The sequence below is a fragment of the Balearica regulorum genome, chromosome 21 (genome assembly GCF_011004875.1).
Source record: "Balearica regulorum gibbericeps isolate bBalReg1 chromosome 21, bBalReg1.pri, whole genome shotgun sequence".
In the NCBI taxonomy this organism is placed as follows: Eukaryota; Metazoa; Chordata; class Aves; order Gruiformes; family Gruidae; genus Balearica; species Balearica regulorum.
The window spans coordinates 7,189,492-7,207,067 of NC_046204.1; the positions used below are offsets into that span (position 1 = coordinate 7,189,492).

General features: G+C 42.5%; 1 protein-coding gene across 2 annotated transcripts in view; it reads left to right on the plus strand.

Moving 5' to 3' along the window:
• The window catches only part of CAPZB (capping actin protein of muscle Z-line subunit beta), a 60,516-nt gene that overhangs the window by 41,879 nt on the left and 1,061 nt on the right, over positions 1-17,576 (plus strand). The window contains exons 5-9 of one of the 2 annotated variants that reach the window (XM_075773573.1): positions 4,784-4,925; positions 5,445-5,561; positions 13,467-13,532; positions 14,763-14,839; positions 16,103-16,215. In XM_075773573.1, the coding sequence (XP_075629688.1) occupies positions 4,784-4,925; positions 5,445-5,561; positions 13,467-13,532; positions 14,763-14,839; positions 16,103-16,205 (505 nt within the window). In that variant the 3' untranslated portion in view covers positions 16,206-16,215. The remainder of the gene's footprint in view (positions 1-4,783; positions 4,926-5,444; positions 5,562-13,466; positions 13,533-14,762; positions 14,840-16,102; positions 16,216-17,576) is intronic. The other variant, XM_075773572.1, reaches the window with a different exon arrangement.

Genomic DNA, 17,576 nt, shown 5'->3' on the forward strand with positions numbered 1-17,576 from the left:
AGGTAATCGGTTTGGGTTGCTGTTTGGCACTAGCTTGCTTTTCAGATTGTGACTTCAGTCATTGTCACTCTTGTAACAACATTTGCAGCTGAATGCTCAATATTTTCCTTTGGGGTAGGTTTTTTTAAATGACAGGTTTCTTGGAAGTCTGTTGATCTAAATAGATGGAGACATTTCCCTTTCTATGCTGAACTTCTGTAGCTGGAAGAAATAGCTCTGCAACCTTTAGGGAAAGAAAAAAGAAAATATATTTTGCTGCTTTGAACGAGCCAGTTTGAAACACTGTGCAACTCTTTTGAAGGTTTGCATCGCCAGCCTCAGGTTCCAGGTATTGGTACTTTGGCATCAGGGTTTTGTGGCTTAGTGCTGCGAGAGCTGTAAGCCAGATACAAAAACCCACCCGGCATCTCTGGCTCCCAGCTACTTACTGGAAAAGACACAAGTGTTTTTATGGATGAGTGATTTGGGTCTGAAGTGTAATTGAAAGTCATAGCTTGTTTTTATTGCTGTGCGGTGGAAACTCATTTTCTCAGTATAGGGTCCAGCATTCATTTGTAAGGTTTGTGAGAAGTAGAATGCTATCAGGAAAGTTATGGTGCCTTTCCTCATCTGTCCTTTAGTGCTAAAGCAAAGTGACTACTCTCTCTCCTCCTTTTTGGAGGTCTGTGCTAGAAGCTGGGGGATTTCCTCCCCTGTCACATCCCTCTTCGAGTTAGAGTCTTGTTCTGGCCACGGTCTCTCTATTTCATGGATACAGCTCGAGTTCCTTAAGTTTCCATCCTGTGTCTCCACCCGCTTAAACTTCAAACACTTCATAAAGCTTTGGATCACTCTTAGCTTAAATATTTTCTTTTATTCTTGCATTCGTAAAGTAGGTCAGTCTTAAGTCTGACACTTTTTTTATAAAATGGCTTTTTCCAGGAGTTCTGTGGTTGATGAGTAACGGATATAAAACTTCAGTGTTTGATCATGACGTTAAAACTAGAATTGATTTTGAGTGAAATGCTATTGTGAATTTTGTAAAGAGAATGAATGATGGTTACGTTGGGCCTTACACCTTTTAGTCACCTTCCTAGACAACTTTAATAAGAAATTATTTTACCAGAGATGGAAGAACACTGGCTGTCCTCGGAGAGGACAGGGATATCGTTCGGCATTGTTTGGCTGTTAATAAAGGGACATGACAACCGTAAGACTATGGTTTTTTCATCGTTTTATTGCAAACTTTTGTCTGTAGGTAAATCCAGAGTACATCCTGGAGAGATCTGTGTCGGTAAGCAGAAGACAAGCGATTGCTTTGCTTTGAATTGCTGTCCTTTGAAAATGGTTTGTCCTTTGAAAATGGTTTATCCTTTGGGGGAGTTTCTGAGGTACTCCGATACAAATTAGAGTTTTCCTCCTATGTCAGACCTCTTGTACATCTCAAAAGCATCTGCTGATTGCTTTGTGCTGGGCCTCGGACACTTTGGGAGAGGACTCAAGCTTCTAAAGAAGACAGATTGCCTTTTAGGACTGCTGTTGTGCAGGAGGATAATGTACCACAAGCCAGGGTATCCAGAACGGGTGGTCAAAGAAAATTATGTTCGATCCAGGAGCTATGTAGTGCTTTCAAAGCATTTTGCTGCCACTGCTGTGTGTAACTTTGTTGGCCTGTGCTCTGGTTTGCCCATGCGTTTCTTTAACAAAGAAGATACCGGCTGATGCCTTCCAGGAACCTTTTCCAAGCTCGTTACCTCTCCTCTTGGGCTTTAATAAGTGCTGGTTTTTAATCTGTGGTGAAGGGGGGTCTTGGAGGCGGTCCAGCCTTCTTGCGGCAAATCCGAGTTCATGAATGTAGATTTAAATTCCTCCCAATCTGTCTGTCATCCAGTTTTCTATTATGTAGCAGCCAATTAACCTGTAGCGCTTCTTTATTTTTCTTGAAGAAAAGAGGTTTCAAGGAATGTTCCCTTCTCCAAACATGACTTTCCTGGGTTTAGTCTTCAGAAATCCCACTTCAGTGTGTTTTAGTTGCTGCGTGAGGAAAGGTGAAATCTAATGTAGTGATCAATGATATTCACTCCTCTTTCATGGGGAGAAAATATATTTTTGAAGTGATTATATATTGCTGAAGCACAGAGGAGGCTTTGGCTAATATATATCCCGGCGTGCCTTGGATTCATAACGGTTCAATCGCTGGCATTGTTGTTTGAGTCTCAAGATACTGGATCTGGCTATGGCAAAGCAACTTTATTGAAATAGCATGTTGGTATTTAAAACAATATTAATACTATATTTGATTCATTAAATATACAAAGGCAAGTTAAAGCGTTTCCATGTGTGCACTGTTAGTTCTGGCGGGAGGTTCTTCAGATGGTTTTATGTGGTTTCAGACAACATTTTAGCACATTCTTAAAATACCCACAAAAGCCTTTATGTAAAATCTCATAAAGGTGAACCACATAAAAATTATTTTTTTCCTGTTTCATGTCATTAGGATCAAAGTACAGTAGGTAAGAATAAATTTCCAAAAACCTTGTTTCGGTCCCTCTCTTAATTAATGTTTCATGCTCGTAGCAAGCTCATAAAATGGGTAATGGGGAAACTGTCTATACACACTGTAATATTCTCAGTGGCTGCCAGTTCATTTGCAGTGAATTCACTTATTCTATATATTAATTTTTTTTTTTTTTTTTTAAGCAAACTTGCTGTGGAAATGGACAATAGCTTCTGCTCTCTGGCCTTTGATTCACGCTGCCCATTTGTCGAAGGGAAGGGTCACTTAGATTGGAACGGAGGTTTGCTGCGGGACTGAAATTCCCATTAACTGCGTTAACCAAAATCCATTTGTGAATTCCCCAGGGGATATAAAAAAGGGTATTTGTTGGTTTGTTAGGTTTAAATTGCCTGCTGGAAGTCTGGCTTTAGCATGCCTGTGGAGCAAAGGGCTTTCCTTTTTTTAATGGTGTATTATCAGTGGCTTGACAAATGTCGTAGGACAGTGCTGTGTGTGTTGGTTACTTAAATGCCCAGACTAAACTTGGTGACGAGTAGCGGTAGTCGCCCGTTAAAAGTGAAACGATGTGGTGAGTTAATATGAAGTCATGTACCCCTCCTGGGGTCAGCATTGGTTTTGATACAGACTTGAACGCATGCAGTTAAAAAGAATTGGGGCTCTTTTGGTGACTCTGCCTTCTTGAAACAACATACTGGACTGATCTGTAAGTGCAGAGAAGATGTTCAAAGTTGCCTGTGTTACTTGTAATTAACTTTCCGATGTCTTTTCTCCTGACTTGTAGAAAAGGATGGGTTAGTGTTCTTGAATCTACAGTACTTCAAGCTAATACATAAAGTCCAAGATGAGCAGTAAATCAACTCTTCAGTGCCATTAACAACTGTCAGGCTTGTGTTTAGAAAGGAGGGGAGCATGAAGGTGGGAGGATTCAACAAGTTTTTCACGTTGGCGATGAGTGATACTTTCCTTTCTTGCAGAAGAGGAGAAACATGCAGTCGCTTGCAGATGTGCATGGTCGTGATGGCAGGAACACAGAATGGTTTAATCTGTGTGACTCTCTCCCAGTTTAGCTGCTGGGAACTGTCAATCCTAGCAGCAGCTTGTGCCTTTGGATTATGAGCTTTTGCTCTCCTCCAGACAATGAATTCTCAGGTGTTTTGTCTGCTTTATGTATGTACTTGCAGAACGGCAGTATGCGCTTGGAAGAGAATAGAAATGTCTGACTATTCAAGTGTCTTGTCATTGAGCTTCTGGCTCAACTGAAGCTGCCTCTCCTCCTTTCTGTAGCTCTTCGCAGGAGATGGTGATTCCGTGTGGCACAAGTTCATCACTGAAACCCGAGAGTCGTGCGCCATCAAAGAGTATTCCTTTTTGTGTGATACTCCTTATGGCTCTTTGGTAACTTGAGAATGGAAACAGTCAGGAAAATGTTGTGGGTTACACTTTTGGTTTTCTAGAAGCCAAAATTGCTTCTTGTGCGTCTTCCTTCCTGCAGCATTGGGTTCTTTACCATTATTTTAAAGTGCGTCTTCCACCTGGCACACGAGGAGCCTAGCACTAGTGTTATAAAGAAGCAGTGGGGTTCTGCTGATGTCATTGCTTTGTTCGTTTTCCAAGAGTGTACTTTTTGCTACCAGAAACCTGAGATTTAGGTAGTCTAGCTTACTTTCTATTGTGTACTGTATCTGAAGGTGGAATAGTATGTAAACCTCAACAGCATCCCTTCGTTTCTAAGAACCTTCGTTTCAGTTCAACTCTATTTGCAATAAATCAATAAGCCAGCTTCACACAAATGTTTGATACAGCAGCATAAAGCTACTTACTTGCTCCCTTTTGTCTTAATTAACGGACTTTATTGTAAAGAGCTTCCAGACTTTCCCAATAGCGAGAGAAAAGGAAAAAAAACACCCAACCCCACACTGTAAAATAAAGCCTTACTCTCAGCCTACTTTGTAGCTTGTGCTTTTACCAGCTGTTACAGTTAATTGGAATCAGAGGAATTGTTTGCTCAAGTACTGTAGAAATCTGTAACTGGCTCTGTTTCTCTCTAGGCTTTTATTCTCCTTTAGAGAAATATACGGTTTTTTTGTAATTAAAGTCTCTGTATTATAAAATGATATAAACTGCTGTGTTTCTAGGTATATAACTGGTGTGAGCGTGCCGTCTTAGAAGAAGAAAAAACTCTTTACTAGGATATAGAGATTGTGCTTATTTAAGATTATTATTGATATCCGACTCTGGCTTGGATCCTGCTTACTTTTAACATGCCTATTGGATTGCATCCTGCAGGTATTTTGAAGGTGGAGTCTCCTCTGTCTACCTCTGGGATCTGGATCATGGATTTGCCGGGGTGATCCTCATTAAGAAAGCTGGAGATGGATCAAAGAAGATTAAGGGATGCTGGGATTCCATCCACGTGGTGGAGGTTCAGGTACAGCCTCTGGGGCAACTGATATCCCTAAGTGAAAACAAAACCCAGTTAATTCCAGACAATTAACCAGCACAGGTGTTCCACTGAACAATGCAATATTGTGTTAGGGGCTGTAAACTTCTTTCCCCTGTTAATTTTTGAAAATTCCCTGAAGCAATTTGGATAGAGATAAGTCAGGGCTGTAATCAAAAAGAATCCCAGAAGAATTGAAAGTATGTTACTTTCTGTGCGTGTGATCCTCAGATTATTTTTTTTGAGCATAAAGGTCTACAGATAAATATCACTAATTAGGTAATAAAAACAAGGTAATAGGAGGTTAAATTGCTCTAACTAGGTGTGCTTTGAAAAATTAGGGGAATGTGCACACACAGAGTTGTTCTTAAGAAACAGACTCACTGTGTGAGTGGAGTTATATGTATCTGTCCTGTGGCTCATGGGGTCTTCAGGGTCAGCCACCATTTAGTTTTTGGAAGAATTTTAACCTTTTGTTTATCCTTTTTGTTATCCTTCCACTCCTAGGAGAAATCCAGTGGTCGTACTGCTCATTACAAGCTGACCTCCACAGTGATGCTGTGGCTGCAGACTAATAAAACTGGTTCTGGTACCATGAACCTTGGAGGGAGCCTTACCAGACAGGTACGTCTGTATATCGGCACGAGTGTACGCCGCAGACCCAAGGCGTGCCTTTCCTTCCTTATATACCCAGTAGCCCCAGTCAGGAACAAAAAGTTGATTTTCTGAGGTGTTGTATAAACATCTATTCTCCTGCTGCGTCTGCAGCCCAGTGAAACAGTTAATGCGTAAGTGTTTAATTACCAGGAAGCCCCTTGGACTTTGCTTGATGGCAGTATAGCTTTCAATTAAAAATACAGAATGTTCAGTAGGAGTTTAGACTTGCTTTTAAGTCTTAGTTTTTCTTTTGGTATTCCTAAATTTTTATACTTCCATACATGTTACCCAGACACATTTTTATCTGTAAGATTTGCCCACTTTCTTACTGGAAGATTGCAATAGGATTATAAAAATACAAGATGACCTATTTTTTTATGTCTCTCTTCTAAAAGCCAGCTGGGCCACCGTGAACAAACTTGTATTTTGCATTGACTATAGGATTCTTCCGTTCTTAAAAATGTCTGTTATCTTTTAGTATTCTTCTTTAGTATTTTCCTCCTGCAGTACCAGGACACTGATTTTTTTAAAAAAAATCTCTTAAAAAAAAAAAAATCTCTTCTAAACTTTTGGGATTTTTTTGTGCCAGTGTTAATTACTTTGACATCCTCTTGAGAGAGCTGCTCTTTTGCAAGGAAAGTGCCAGACTGACAACCGACAGGATCTGCTGCACTTGGCTTCCCTGGGGGAAGGTGCTTCTGCCCCAGCCACCTGCCCAAAGGTTGCCGTCTCCCCACTTCGTGCTGCTGCTGAATTGAGGTCGCTCAAGATCTGGACTGTGGAAATCAGTGACTCGAGCAGAGTAATAAACTCTGGAGGACAGGAGGCATATTGTATGGTCATGAGTGACTAGAGAGATTGGCAGTAGCTAAAACTCCTTTATGAGACTTCCCAGGGCAGACTGTTGCTTTCGATACAAAGGACAATGCAGACTCTGTTAAACACTTCATGTTTTTGTACGGGTTTGAGCCAGGCGAAGGAAAGGAGGATCTGTGATTGTGGAGAGGAACTGAAATTGTGTTAGTATTGCAGTCGCAGAAGCTTGCCCTAGACCTAGGTGATTTTTCTTTCCACGTTGTTGATTTACAGAAGAAGCTGATGGAAAAGCAGGGAGCGGGGGAAGGCATCTGGAGACAGTTTTGGGCATTGCGTACTCTTTTAAAATGTTTGCAGTAATTACACCCAAGTTATGGTGACCCGGACAAATATTTAATCGCAGGCCTTCCTAATGCTTTAAATCATAGCTGTAAAGCGGAGGCCAAGGGCTTGACTCTGGCCGTGGCCTTGCAGTGCACGAGAGCTGTGCCAAGGAAAACAAGAGTCTGTTGAGAATGGGTGTCCTCGGTACACCTTGGCCTGAACTGCTAGGCCTTGTTTAGTTTGACTTTCACTCTCTAAGCTTTAGTGGGGAGATTCATGCTTCTGTCATCATTTTAACAGCAGATCATTTAATTCATATGTGATGCATTAAAGCAGGGGCCTGCTTCCAATGTAAGTAACCATAAAAAAGCCACTGGGGTAATGATGCACTGCTTCTGCACAAACAATGGAAACTTGAGTTTCAGAATTTAGCTTTGGGCCGGAGATTTTCTGTTTGCAGATGCCATAGCAGGCTTAATGGGACAGGCTTCATCAGAATCCGCGGCAGAAAACGAAAATCTTCATGCTGCCTTGAGGTACGCTATGTGAGGAGGAGCTGTTTGTCCTGAGCCACTTAGCTTCAGCTGGACTAAACTCCTGAATGCAAGGCTTTTACTTTGCTGCAAATCCAGTTTGCCACATCACCTAAGGACAGCAGGTTTTATCTTTACTTTTTGGTAGGCCTTTTATACCTTCTGCAGCAAACTTAGGCACCAAAAGTACGTTTTAGTTCCCTCTCGAATGTTATGTTACACTTTTACCTTCACGATACCAGGAATCTGATGCTCTAACCATAATTTTGAAATAATTTTGTCCATGGTAAATTGTACGTGGTTTTGGTCAACATTTAAGCTGCTTGTGACCACCTTTGATCCTAAAATGTGAATAGCAGATGTCCTTGTGTTTCAGTGGAAGCTTTTGAAGTGTTCACAAGCTTTGTAATATCCTGGCTTATAAACTGATGGCAGAGAGAACCTTTCAATGCTTTGAAAGGGAAGTCTGTTGAGAGCCATTACTTTGAAACCAGTTTCGCCTTGTAGCTGCAAATCGGGTATTTTTCAAGTGATGACTGGAATGATTAACTTGGTGGCCAGGAGCAGGCGCAAAGGAACAGCTAATGTAATGCCTCCTAATTCACCACCTCTGGCAGAGACGAACAACTGGGCACGTCTCGCACTGAAATGCTATGGGGGCCATTTGCAATTTCATATGGAAACACTTGCTCAATAATTCCCCTTCCTAATGTCTGCAGATTACACTTGGTGCAAGTAATCAAGCAATCCTATTTGTTCTTCTGCTAATAGATGGCGTGGTAGCATAGTAGAGCTGAACTTGGATCTAGAAGTAAGACGTTAGAAGTAGCTGTTCTCTGCTGTCAGTTCCTATTGATGAAATACTGGTGCCCCGCAGCAGACACAAACACGGGGGAGTTGTTGCCTTTGTCAAGACTATTTGGAAAAACTTGTCTCTGCATGCCTTGAGTAGCCCCAGACTCTTGTTACTACAAGGTTTCCACTTAGGCTATTCCTAAACGTTGCACAAAATGTTGTCTAAGAAAAACTTTCTTTTCTCTTTCTCTCCAAGAGCTGTGTATTTGAGTATTCTTACACCTGGCTTGGGGCCATGTGATGTTCCGTTCTGGGCAGATACTACTTAGAGGTCATGTCCCTATGCTATGCCTACTTTCATGTCATACACTGAGAGCTGACATTTCCAATTCGTTCAACTACTCCTTTTCAGTGGTTTTCCCAGTGCAGTTTTTCATGTGCTACAATGGGAGCTGCCTCTGTCTTTGTTTATAAGGGGAAAGTAACTGGACAAGAATTTTACATTTGTAAGCGGACAGAATAAGGCAAGAGGGAGAGATGGTAGACAGAGGACTTGGCCTGTTTTGAGAAGTTGAAAACCTCCTTTGTGTAGCTGTGATTTACTTTACCTGGTTGTTTTCACAATGAGAACTTTAGGCTTTTTCTGTATCAGTTCAATTATGGAAGCTGGAGTACAGAATAATTCAAATAAAATGGGACATAGTGTATTCTGAATGGAGATTTGGGGTTTGGTTTTGTTGGATTTCGTGTAGGATTTCAGATTCTATCCTGATCCAATAGAGAAATGGGTGTGTGCATACACACACAAATATACAACACAAAACCATATGTATAGTGATACATATTTCTTTACCTAAGTTATGTATATGCATAATTGATTTATATATGTGCATAACCTTTATTTTGAGAGGATGAGAGAAATTCTTAGCCAGCTCTCCATGCATGTAGGATCCAGAGATCATAATTTTGGTCTGAAAACTTTGGGAGAATTAAAGCTTAAGTGACATCTTTACATTGGACACTTCATTAGATCATTGATGAAGCAGTCCTTTTGTATGGAACAACACTTGTCTTTTTTGCCTAGTGAAGGTTTTGTTCTAATCTTTGGCAGTATGTGTTGTTATCCCTAAATACTGACACAGCGTATGTAGCCATGTATGTTTTGACTCCAAAGGATGTTATAGAAGAACTTTTTGGTGGAACTGGATGGAGAAAGCGGATTTTTTTTCTTCTTTTTCCCTTGCTATCATCCTCCCTCAAGAGGTAATGTCAGATAGAGAACTTCTGGTTTTACAGTCGCCTGAACAAGGGTGCTCTTCCAGACAGTCTGTTCTGGAGACAAGCCCGGATGCAACTTGAGAGAGCTTGGAGCTGAAGCACTGCAGGCCAGGACGGAGGAAGTAACTCCCAGCTCACGTCCAACACTGGCATAAGGAACTGGACTGAGGCTGGAATTTGGATAGGGAAAGAGTGATCGGTGTGTTACAGCCGTCTGCTGTGACGAGGGGCTACAGATTGACGTGCTGTACGTCTGAGAGGAGAGGACATGCTACCTTCGACTGACAACAAAGGGAGCAGTGCTCGCAGGGAAAGGAAAAATGCCAGCAGCTTTTCAATTACCTTGCACGTTCTCTAATGACTGCAGGTAACTCCCACCCCCCTCCTGATTCAAGCCAGATGCTTGGCAGATAATTTTCTCTGACAGCCATTAGGGTCCCGTCCTCTTTGTGTACCTTGGAATTACTTGTGTCGTTTGCCACGGCACTGTAGTGCTTTGGCTGAATTTTGAGGTTTCATTAAGCTGCACTTTTATTTAAGGTAAGAGCAGCTGTACGATCCTGTTTCATTTTATGCAAAGTAGATGTAGCCTTCCCGTTTTCTGGCAAATAGTCAAAGCTGCACTTTGTTGGATGGATTTCTGGAGCCCCCTCCTTAAAAGCAAGACGAACAGGTGCCTTTCTGAGATCCCGTTGTGCACAAAGAACCTGTGTGTGTTTCCTAAGCCAGGGTGAACATTGTGAGGAAGTGCAAGTTTGCTGAGAAAGAAATTGGCTCAAAACCTCTAGTTTATTTACATATGGAGGTGTGGGAAGGGGAGGATATAAAGTTGTAGGGGAAGCGAAGCCTGGGATTTCAGATTAAAACAGCACAGATGTGTGTTGATTTTCATGCTTGAAATACTCTCTAAGCGAAGGTGGAACATTTTGCAGAGCTGAATGAAGGCTGATCTGTTGCAAACCAAGCTCTCGCTGCGTTTGGGAAGATGTGCCCTGTGATATATTACTGCTCAATGAAACACCAGCAGAGACATTCTGCCATTTATCATAATAGGTAAATCCTCTGAGGCTTGCGCTCTGCAATTAGGAGAGTCATCTATTTTCATCAAGTTGAGCTTTCATGTAAAGGCCTATCCCTCCGACTTCCAGATGTTGTAGCGTTAAGGAGTGCTTTTCCAACAGAGGGATCTTCAACTTGTAGCCGTCGCGATCCTTAAGCTCCCCCTCAGCAGTTGTCCAGTTTCCTGGAGGCACTGTCTCTTTGGTTGCTAACCGAGTAATATTTTGGGGTGCAGAGGATAGCGGAGATGTACTGAACGGTAATCGTCCAGGAAATTATTTCTGCTTCACACGAACATACGGATTTTACAGTGGTTCAGTTATATAATACCCGGTTTAGAAAGAGAGAAAGTAGAAGAGTTGAGTACGTACGGACTAGTGGGATAGAGAGCCAATTTGCAGATTTTTTTTCCCCCCCCAGATTTGCTCATGGTTTTGAATGTATGATTTGGTAAAGGATATGGGATATCATTGGTTACACTGGTTAGAGTAAATAGACATGAAGGCCGTGAAAGGAGGAGGTAAGTTCTCAGCTGATTTCTACAAAGCTGCAAGCTCTGTAGAGCTCACAACCTTCGTTTATCTAGTTACAGTTTGAAATAAGCCTTGGGGAGAGAGAGAGAGAGGCCAAATTTTGCCTCACTGATATCCAAATAATTCCACATTTTCCACCTGGAGACTTTAGTCAGCCCCGCTGCCTGTGGCTTGGGAGCCTTTGGCTCGCATTGGTCTGTTTGTGTTTCATTAAAGAGATTTTCACGTCGCTCCGTGGCCAGAGCAGCTGTGGACGTTGTCGTCAGAGCAAAATGGTGGATGAGTTTTCTTCTTATCTTTCTAGTATTTTTAGACCCTTTCATGATGAACTGAAGTGTTTATCCAACTTAAATTTCTCTCTTTGTATTAACTCTTCCTCCAAATAACATTTACAGCAAGCCCAAACAGCTGCTATATTCCGTGCAGGAAACATCCGAAGTGACCAGCCAGCCATCGAGAGCTTAATAAACCCAGAAGAGTGAGTCTCCCTCTGAGTCAGACTTGCAGCAGATGGCTGGGGAAATGAGGCAAGGAAGCCAAGCAGCGTATCTCTCGACCGGGAGAGGAGCGACTGAGCCGTGTAGATTGGACTTGGCTCATTCTGGAGCGTTAGGTTTTTGGCTGAGCTCAACAGCAGATGGGGAGTGACAGTGGGAAGACGAGCTGCTTGTTAACATCAACTTACAGAATGGAATTTCCCCTCAAAGCAAATTAACCCCCTTATTTACGCAGCTAGAGGCTTTCTGCTTAGGTCCGTGCAGTAACAGCCACCGGAAGGAACCTTTAAAATCCCAACAACTCTGCTGTTTGTATAACATGGCTGCTTACTGACTCTGAACTCCATTAAACCAGCCTCTCGTAACATCTGGGCTTCTATAGCGTATAAAAATGTTTTCCTTCTGGCAGCAGTTTTTATGGAGATGTAATAATATACGTTTTGCAAAAAAAAAAATAATTCTATTTTCAGATTCTGCTTCTTACCCGTGAGCTCGGCCTCTCCAGGTGTGGAGGAGACGGAGTGGAAGTAAATGACCCACTGCCAGCTCCCTGACCGCCCCACATTTGGCCCATTTGCTGATAGATCCCAAACTCACCGTAACGTGTATACGTGTGTTTGCGTAGTGCGGATTTCTGTTCTCCCTCTGCTGCAACTGGACCCATTGCAATCTGACTGCAATCTAAAGGAAAAATTAAAACGTCCTTGTTCTTTTTCTCCCCCTCTTCTGGGTTATCTTTTGCCTTCAGGGTTTCAGCTAAATTACATGCTTCCCCAAGCCTGTTAGAGACTTGGCTTATTAGAAGAAACCTGTAGCTGGCCCAGATTTTTAAACTCTACCCTGAGGGAGGGATATGAACAGATGGATAAGAGAATTCAGCGGGATTAGTAAAACCCTTTGAAGACTGTTCTTCCCACTACATTTTTCTCCCGGTTTTGTTTTCATGCCATCTCAGCACATCTTGTATCAGTTGAGGTTCCTGGGACTGATGTTCATTGTTGAACAGCTTTGTCCGCATCTAGCCAGAATTTTCATCTCAAGAACTGGGGAAGACGGTCGTTTCCCTAGCACAGATCGTGGGTGGTCAGCCACGGCCTCTGATGAACATTACGTGGGGCAAAGTCTGATGAAATAAAGCGGGTATTGCATTCTGCAGTGCCACCTCCCAATTTTTGATCTTGGGGATGAAAAATCTCACCTAGTTCATGTTCCTGTCTCCTGCTCAGATCCCACACTAAGAGTGTGGTATGTATTTGATCCAGCTCTGAATTTCTACTGCAAAAGGCAGTCTCCTTCTTCCCGCCCAGCACTTACCCCTTTGTACTTCCTTCCTGCTAATAGGTAAATGTTGGTTCAGGTTTTTGGTCTAAAAAGAAGAAAGAACTACAAACTGTCAAATTTCTCTTTCCGTATTATTGCAGTAGTTTAAATCATCGCCAGTCTTGCAGGTAGTGGTGGGGTTTGTACTCGCTGCACCTTCCCTCCCTATTTATTAGGTAAATTATGCCTAAAGTGTCTTTTGCCAGGAGATCCTGAAAATGGAGAATGTGCCCCATGTGTGGTGGGAAGTAGCATTTGAGATGAAGATTAGAAGAAGCAGCTGGTTTTGCAGGGATAGTTCACAGCTGTTAAACTGCCAGCACCACCCTTGTGTGCAACTCATCAACAACAACCTTGTTTTCATATCCACATGCTGTGCTACCGTGCTTCTTGTCGTGTTACACGTTCACTACCGTAGATCTCCTGCAGCTCCTTAGTAGGTAGGGAATGACAATGTTGTAGTGCCTGTCTACACCAAGCAGGGTTTTATTTTGATTCATGGTTTTTATTACGCTACGTTTCTGTTGCCAACATGTGAGCCTTCATCTAGTTCTGGGAATTTCTCAGTACATTACTAGTCTGTTTGCACATTGAAAGAGTAGTTACTCTGGGATTTTGAGACCCACTTCTTCCACCCCTTCTCTTGATAAGGAAGGCTGTCGTGCATCTACCGTTGGATTTCTGTGTTATCAATGGACCTGTGTCTTCCCTTTCTAGATGGAGAAAGATGAGACTGTGAGCGACTCCTCTCCGCACATAGCCAATATCGGACGCTTGGTAGAGGTAAGTGCTGTGAAGCCACCGCAGCTTGAGCCTGCTGCAGGTTCTTTTGCCCGTATTTGGTCCCGTGCCTAAGAATTTTATTGCTTTTTGTCTTTATGAACAAGTTTTTGTATCGAGTCTAGTCGTGTGAATGTTGCTCAGTGTTGGATGGCTCAGTACTACTACTAGCACGACTTCCAACCGTCTGTAGATACAAAAGCACCACTCTGCACTTTGTGTCCTGCTCATTACGGCAGTAACCTTCCTGTAAAATAAGTGGTCCTTTCCGCAGAACTAGTTAGCAATTTCCTACCCCTGTATACAGTCACTTTGGGGCAGAATTATTTAATATTCAGGTTGTGTTATACAGAACTGTCCCTTTAACTGAAAGTTCGGTGTGTATCAAGTGCTTATTAAATCCAGTGGAATTGTTTTTGTTAGTATTTGATTTTATGGCACCTGTCAGTCACGTATGCTCAGCATGAGCGTGAAGGATGCGATTGTGTTTGCTCAGAAGGGCTTTGGTGCAACACTCGTTTGCTGTTTCATCGCACTGTTTTGTATGATGTTCTTGATTTCTTTGATCTTCATAGCCTCTTTGGCAAGATAGGAGGAAATTCACAACTAATATAGACTATAGTGCATTTTTTAAAGGAACTGGGAAATGAAAGGAAGGCAGGTACTTCTTTTTTGATCCCTTTCCTAACTTTTTGACTTGAGCAAAAGCAATCTAATGAAAATTGTTGCTTATTTACAAGATCTTTCTCAAAACAGATTGCCATGCAGTTTTAATGACCGAGTCGCCAGCTCAAAAATTCAAAGGGGAGCCCAGAAGCACAAAACTATTGACCTGTTGGTTGTGCTAAGTGACTGACATGCCACTTGTAGTCCGTTCAGTGCCAGGAAATTCCAGAGTCAGGTTGGGGTGAAATGCATTTTCCTTTTCTGCAGCTGAATGCAGAAAAATGGATAGCTGGACAGAAACTGCCCTCTTGTGGTCCACAAAAACATCTCCTAGCCTCGAGTAGTTAACTGGGAGGACAGGAATAGAGCTAAACCTTTATTTCTTTACTAAGAGCAGGGTCATACTGCCTTCTGTGAGAATTTAAATAGTAGGAATACACAGGGTTGAGCCGTGCTGTGGCAAGTGTTGCACGTCAACATGAACGCGTACGATGCAGAAGCGCACCGTTCCTGAGAGCAGCTAATGTGACTAAAGAACCATTTTCTTTTTTTTTTTTTTTCCCCTAGGACATGGAAAACAAAATCAGAAGTACACTGAATGAGATCTATTTTGGAAAAACGAAGGACATCGTTAATGGGCTGAGGTAAGGGGCTCTCCAGCTCACTACTGGACTCCCTTCGCTTCCCTGCGTTCCCCTGCAGCACCTGTGGTGCTGTCCCCAGCCGAGCGTTGATCTGCTTTGGTTTGCTGGAACTTCCCTTTCCCACGTCCTTAATTGTTCACCTCGCTGTGCTTTGGAAACGTTATTTGTTGTGTGGAGTTTAGGGAATGCTTCTACCTTGTAACTGTAGAAATTTGAAGCAATGTTTTAATCCCTTGTTCTCTCACCAGGAAGAAAATAGCCCAATTAGCAACACTTGTATTTCAGAATTATTTTTAATTAGGAGTTTTATTCTTCGCAGTCCTGAAAAGTTGTACTTAAAGTCTGACTTCTCTTTTTGCTACTCTTAAAAACAGTCAGTTGGTCCCAGAATTAAGTCATGACATTAATGGTTTGCGGTATTTAGACTTTGTTTTAAATTCTGCCTTTCTCTCAACACCACTGGTCAAAATATAGTGTACTAGAACAGATGAAGTGAATAAACCCCCTGTGCCTTTCTGTAGGGAAACTGCACAGTACTTTTCAACCTCTGCTCATTTCTGGTCAGGTTTTTTACATAGAAATCCCAAGCTGGTAGTTCTCATGCTCGTAGAGGAAAGCACAGAACTGTGATGCCAAATAATTTCATTTTAAACTGCAGATAGACCTCCTAGCACAGCATGATAATGTAGAATAAACAAATGGCGCAAATAAGTATACTGCTGTTCTCTCACATACTGAAATGTGAAAGAAGATAGAATAATGGTGCTAATTAAATATTTGGGCTGCCTTCTTCACAGCATGGGCAGAGGGAGTCGACAGTATCTGACACAGCAGCTGTTCTGGGTTTTTTTTCCAAAGCCCAGCTTCCATAGCAGGCCTCCATTTCCATTTGTGGCGTGCAGGGGTTTAGCCAGGAAGCATATATTGACATGAAGAGGAAATACGTAATGCAGTCTTTTTCCTTGTGAGCATTGCCTTAAACTTCTGTAATTGAAACTATTTCCTGTGTCTCCCCATTGCTCAGTTTGAGTCATGGTACTTTGTGCATCGGTGAGATGATCTGCTCAGACCTGGTAACATACGGAGCGTCTGGCTTTGGCTTTTCCTCTGGCCTTTTTCCTGTCTCTTCTAACCTACGTATTTACGCTTATTCTTGCTGAGTGTGCTCCTGGTGGTTTCCAGAATCCCAGCTCTGTGTTACTGAGTTCTTCTGACTGTTCTTTTCCCTGTTTACTTCCCTCGTTTCTAAACTGCTCTCTGTAGATCTATTGACGCTATCCCCGACAACCAAAAGTATAAGCAGTTGCAGAGGGAGCTTTCTCAAGTGTTGACCCAGCGCCAGATCTACATCCAGCCTGATAACTAAACCAATCCAGGTACCCCCTGCCTGTGAGGTGTGACAACCAGCACTAAACCAGGACTCACCCAGCCAAGACCTCTGCATGATAACCGAGACCAGAACTAACCCCTAACTCCCGCAGACTGATAAACGACGTTTGAGCCGTGTTTCACCCAAGGGTTATTTCTTAATACGGCCAACTAAATGCTATGATTTTGATTTTTTTAATTTTTAAATGTTACTCCACCCCTTCCCTCCATTGGAAATATCACGCTTGGAAATGTGGCAGGACTTGCCGCTTTGCGCTCTAGCTTGGGAGCAAGAAAGGAGCACGTGGTTGCGTACCCGAAGCGGTGTTAGCTTGGACTGCTTCGATCCAGAACCCCCAGGACTGTGTCCCTCGTGCACCATCAGTTTTTTACAGCTGTGGTACACCGCTTCAGCAAAGAAACTCCCTGTAATCTTAGTGTCCTCCCTGCAGAAAGGAATGAAATCTCGGAAGTCTTGCAGTTTTGGAGGGGAAAAAAAAACAACCCTAAAAAACGGTACTTCCTGTGACTTCTGAGCAAATATGAGCTCATCCCCCATTTCCCTGCCGTATCTTGAATTTCCTTGGAGCTTGAAATCCAGTCCTGCTCAAGCCCCACTGAAACATTTCTAGCCTCCGCTCGCTCGTGCTCTGCACAGCCTCTGTCAAGGGATTTGTTCATACGCTCTCATTTTGCTCTGGAGCTCTGAATGTCTAGAACGCACGGCAGTGACTAACCCTGAGCCAGTTTAACCTTCCACTCCAATTCATAACGAGTTACAGATGTTGTCTTAAACACATTAAGCTGACGAAGGGGAAAATGCACTGTTTGTTGATAATGGCCAAGAACCACTACTTTAGCCTGTGACAAATGCAAATATAAAACGTATATATTTTTATGAAAGCAGCGGAAGTCTCCAGAGACAAGAGAATGGAAATACTGTTATAAAAATGTTAGGAAAATAACTGACACAAGGAGCAGCCTTGTTTACAGGAGACAGCATCCAGGCAAAATGAGGTAGCTTGGAGTACCGAAAAGGGTGTGAAATATGGTTTATGTGGGGAGAAATCCTACCAGACTGGATCCTAACCACTTCTCCATGTTAGCAGCTCCTGAAAAGACTAGTAGTAATATTCTATCAATGATCATATTCAAGGGGATTTTTAAAAAAATTGGCAATCTCTTATTGTACCACTGCAAACGGAGTTAGAGGGCAGTGGGACAAGATGACTCCTTAAAGCCGTCGCTTTTTTTTCTATAACCAAACTTGTAGCAAAAGGGAACCCCTGCAATAATCTTGCTGACAGTATCTCTGTTCTTCTCCGGCTGCTTTGATTCACTAATTACCCTAGGGAAGGTACAAACTGCA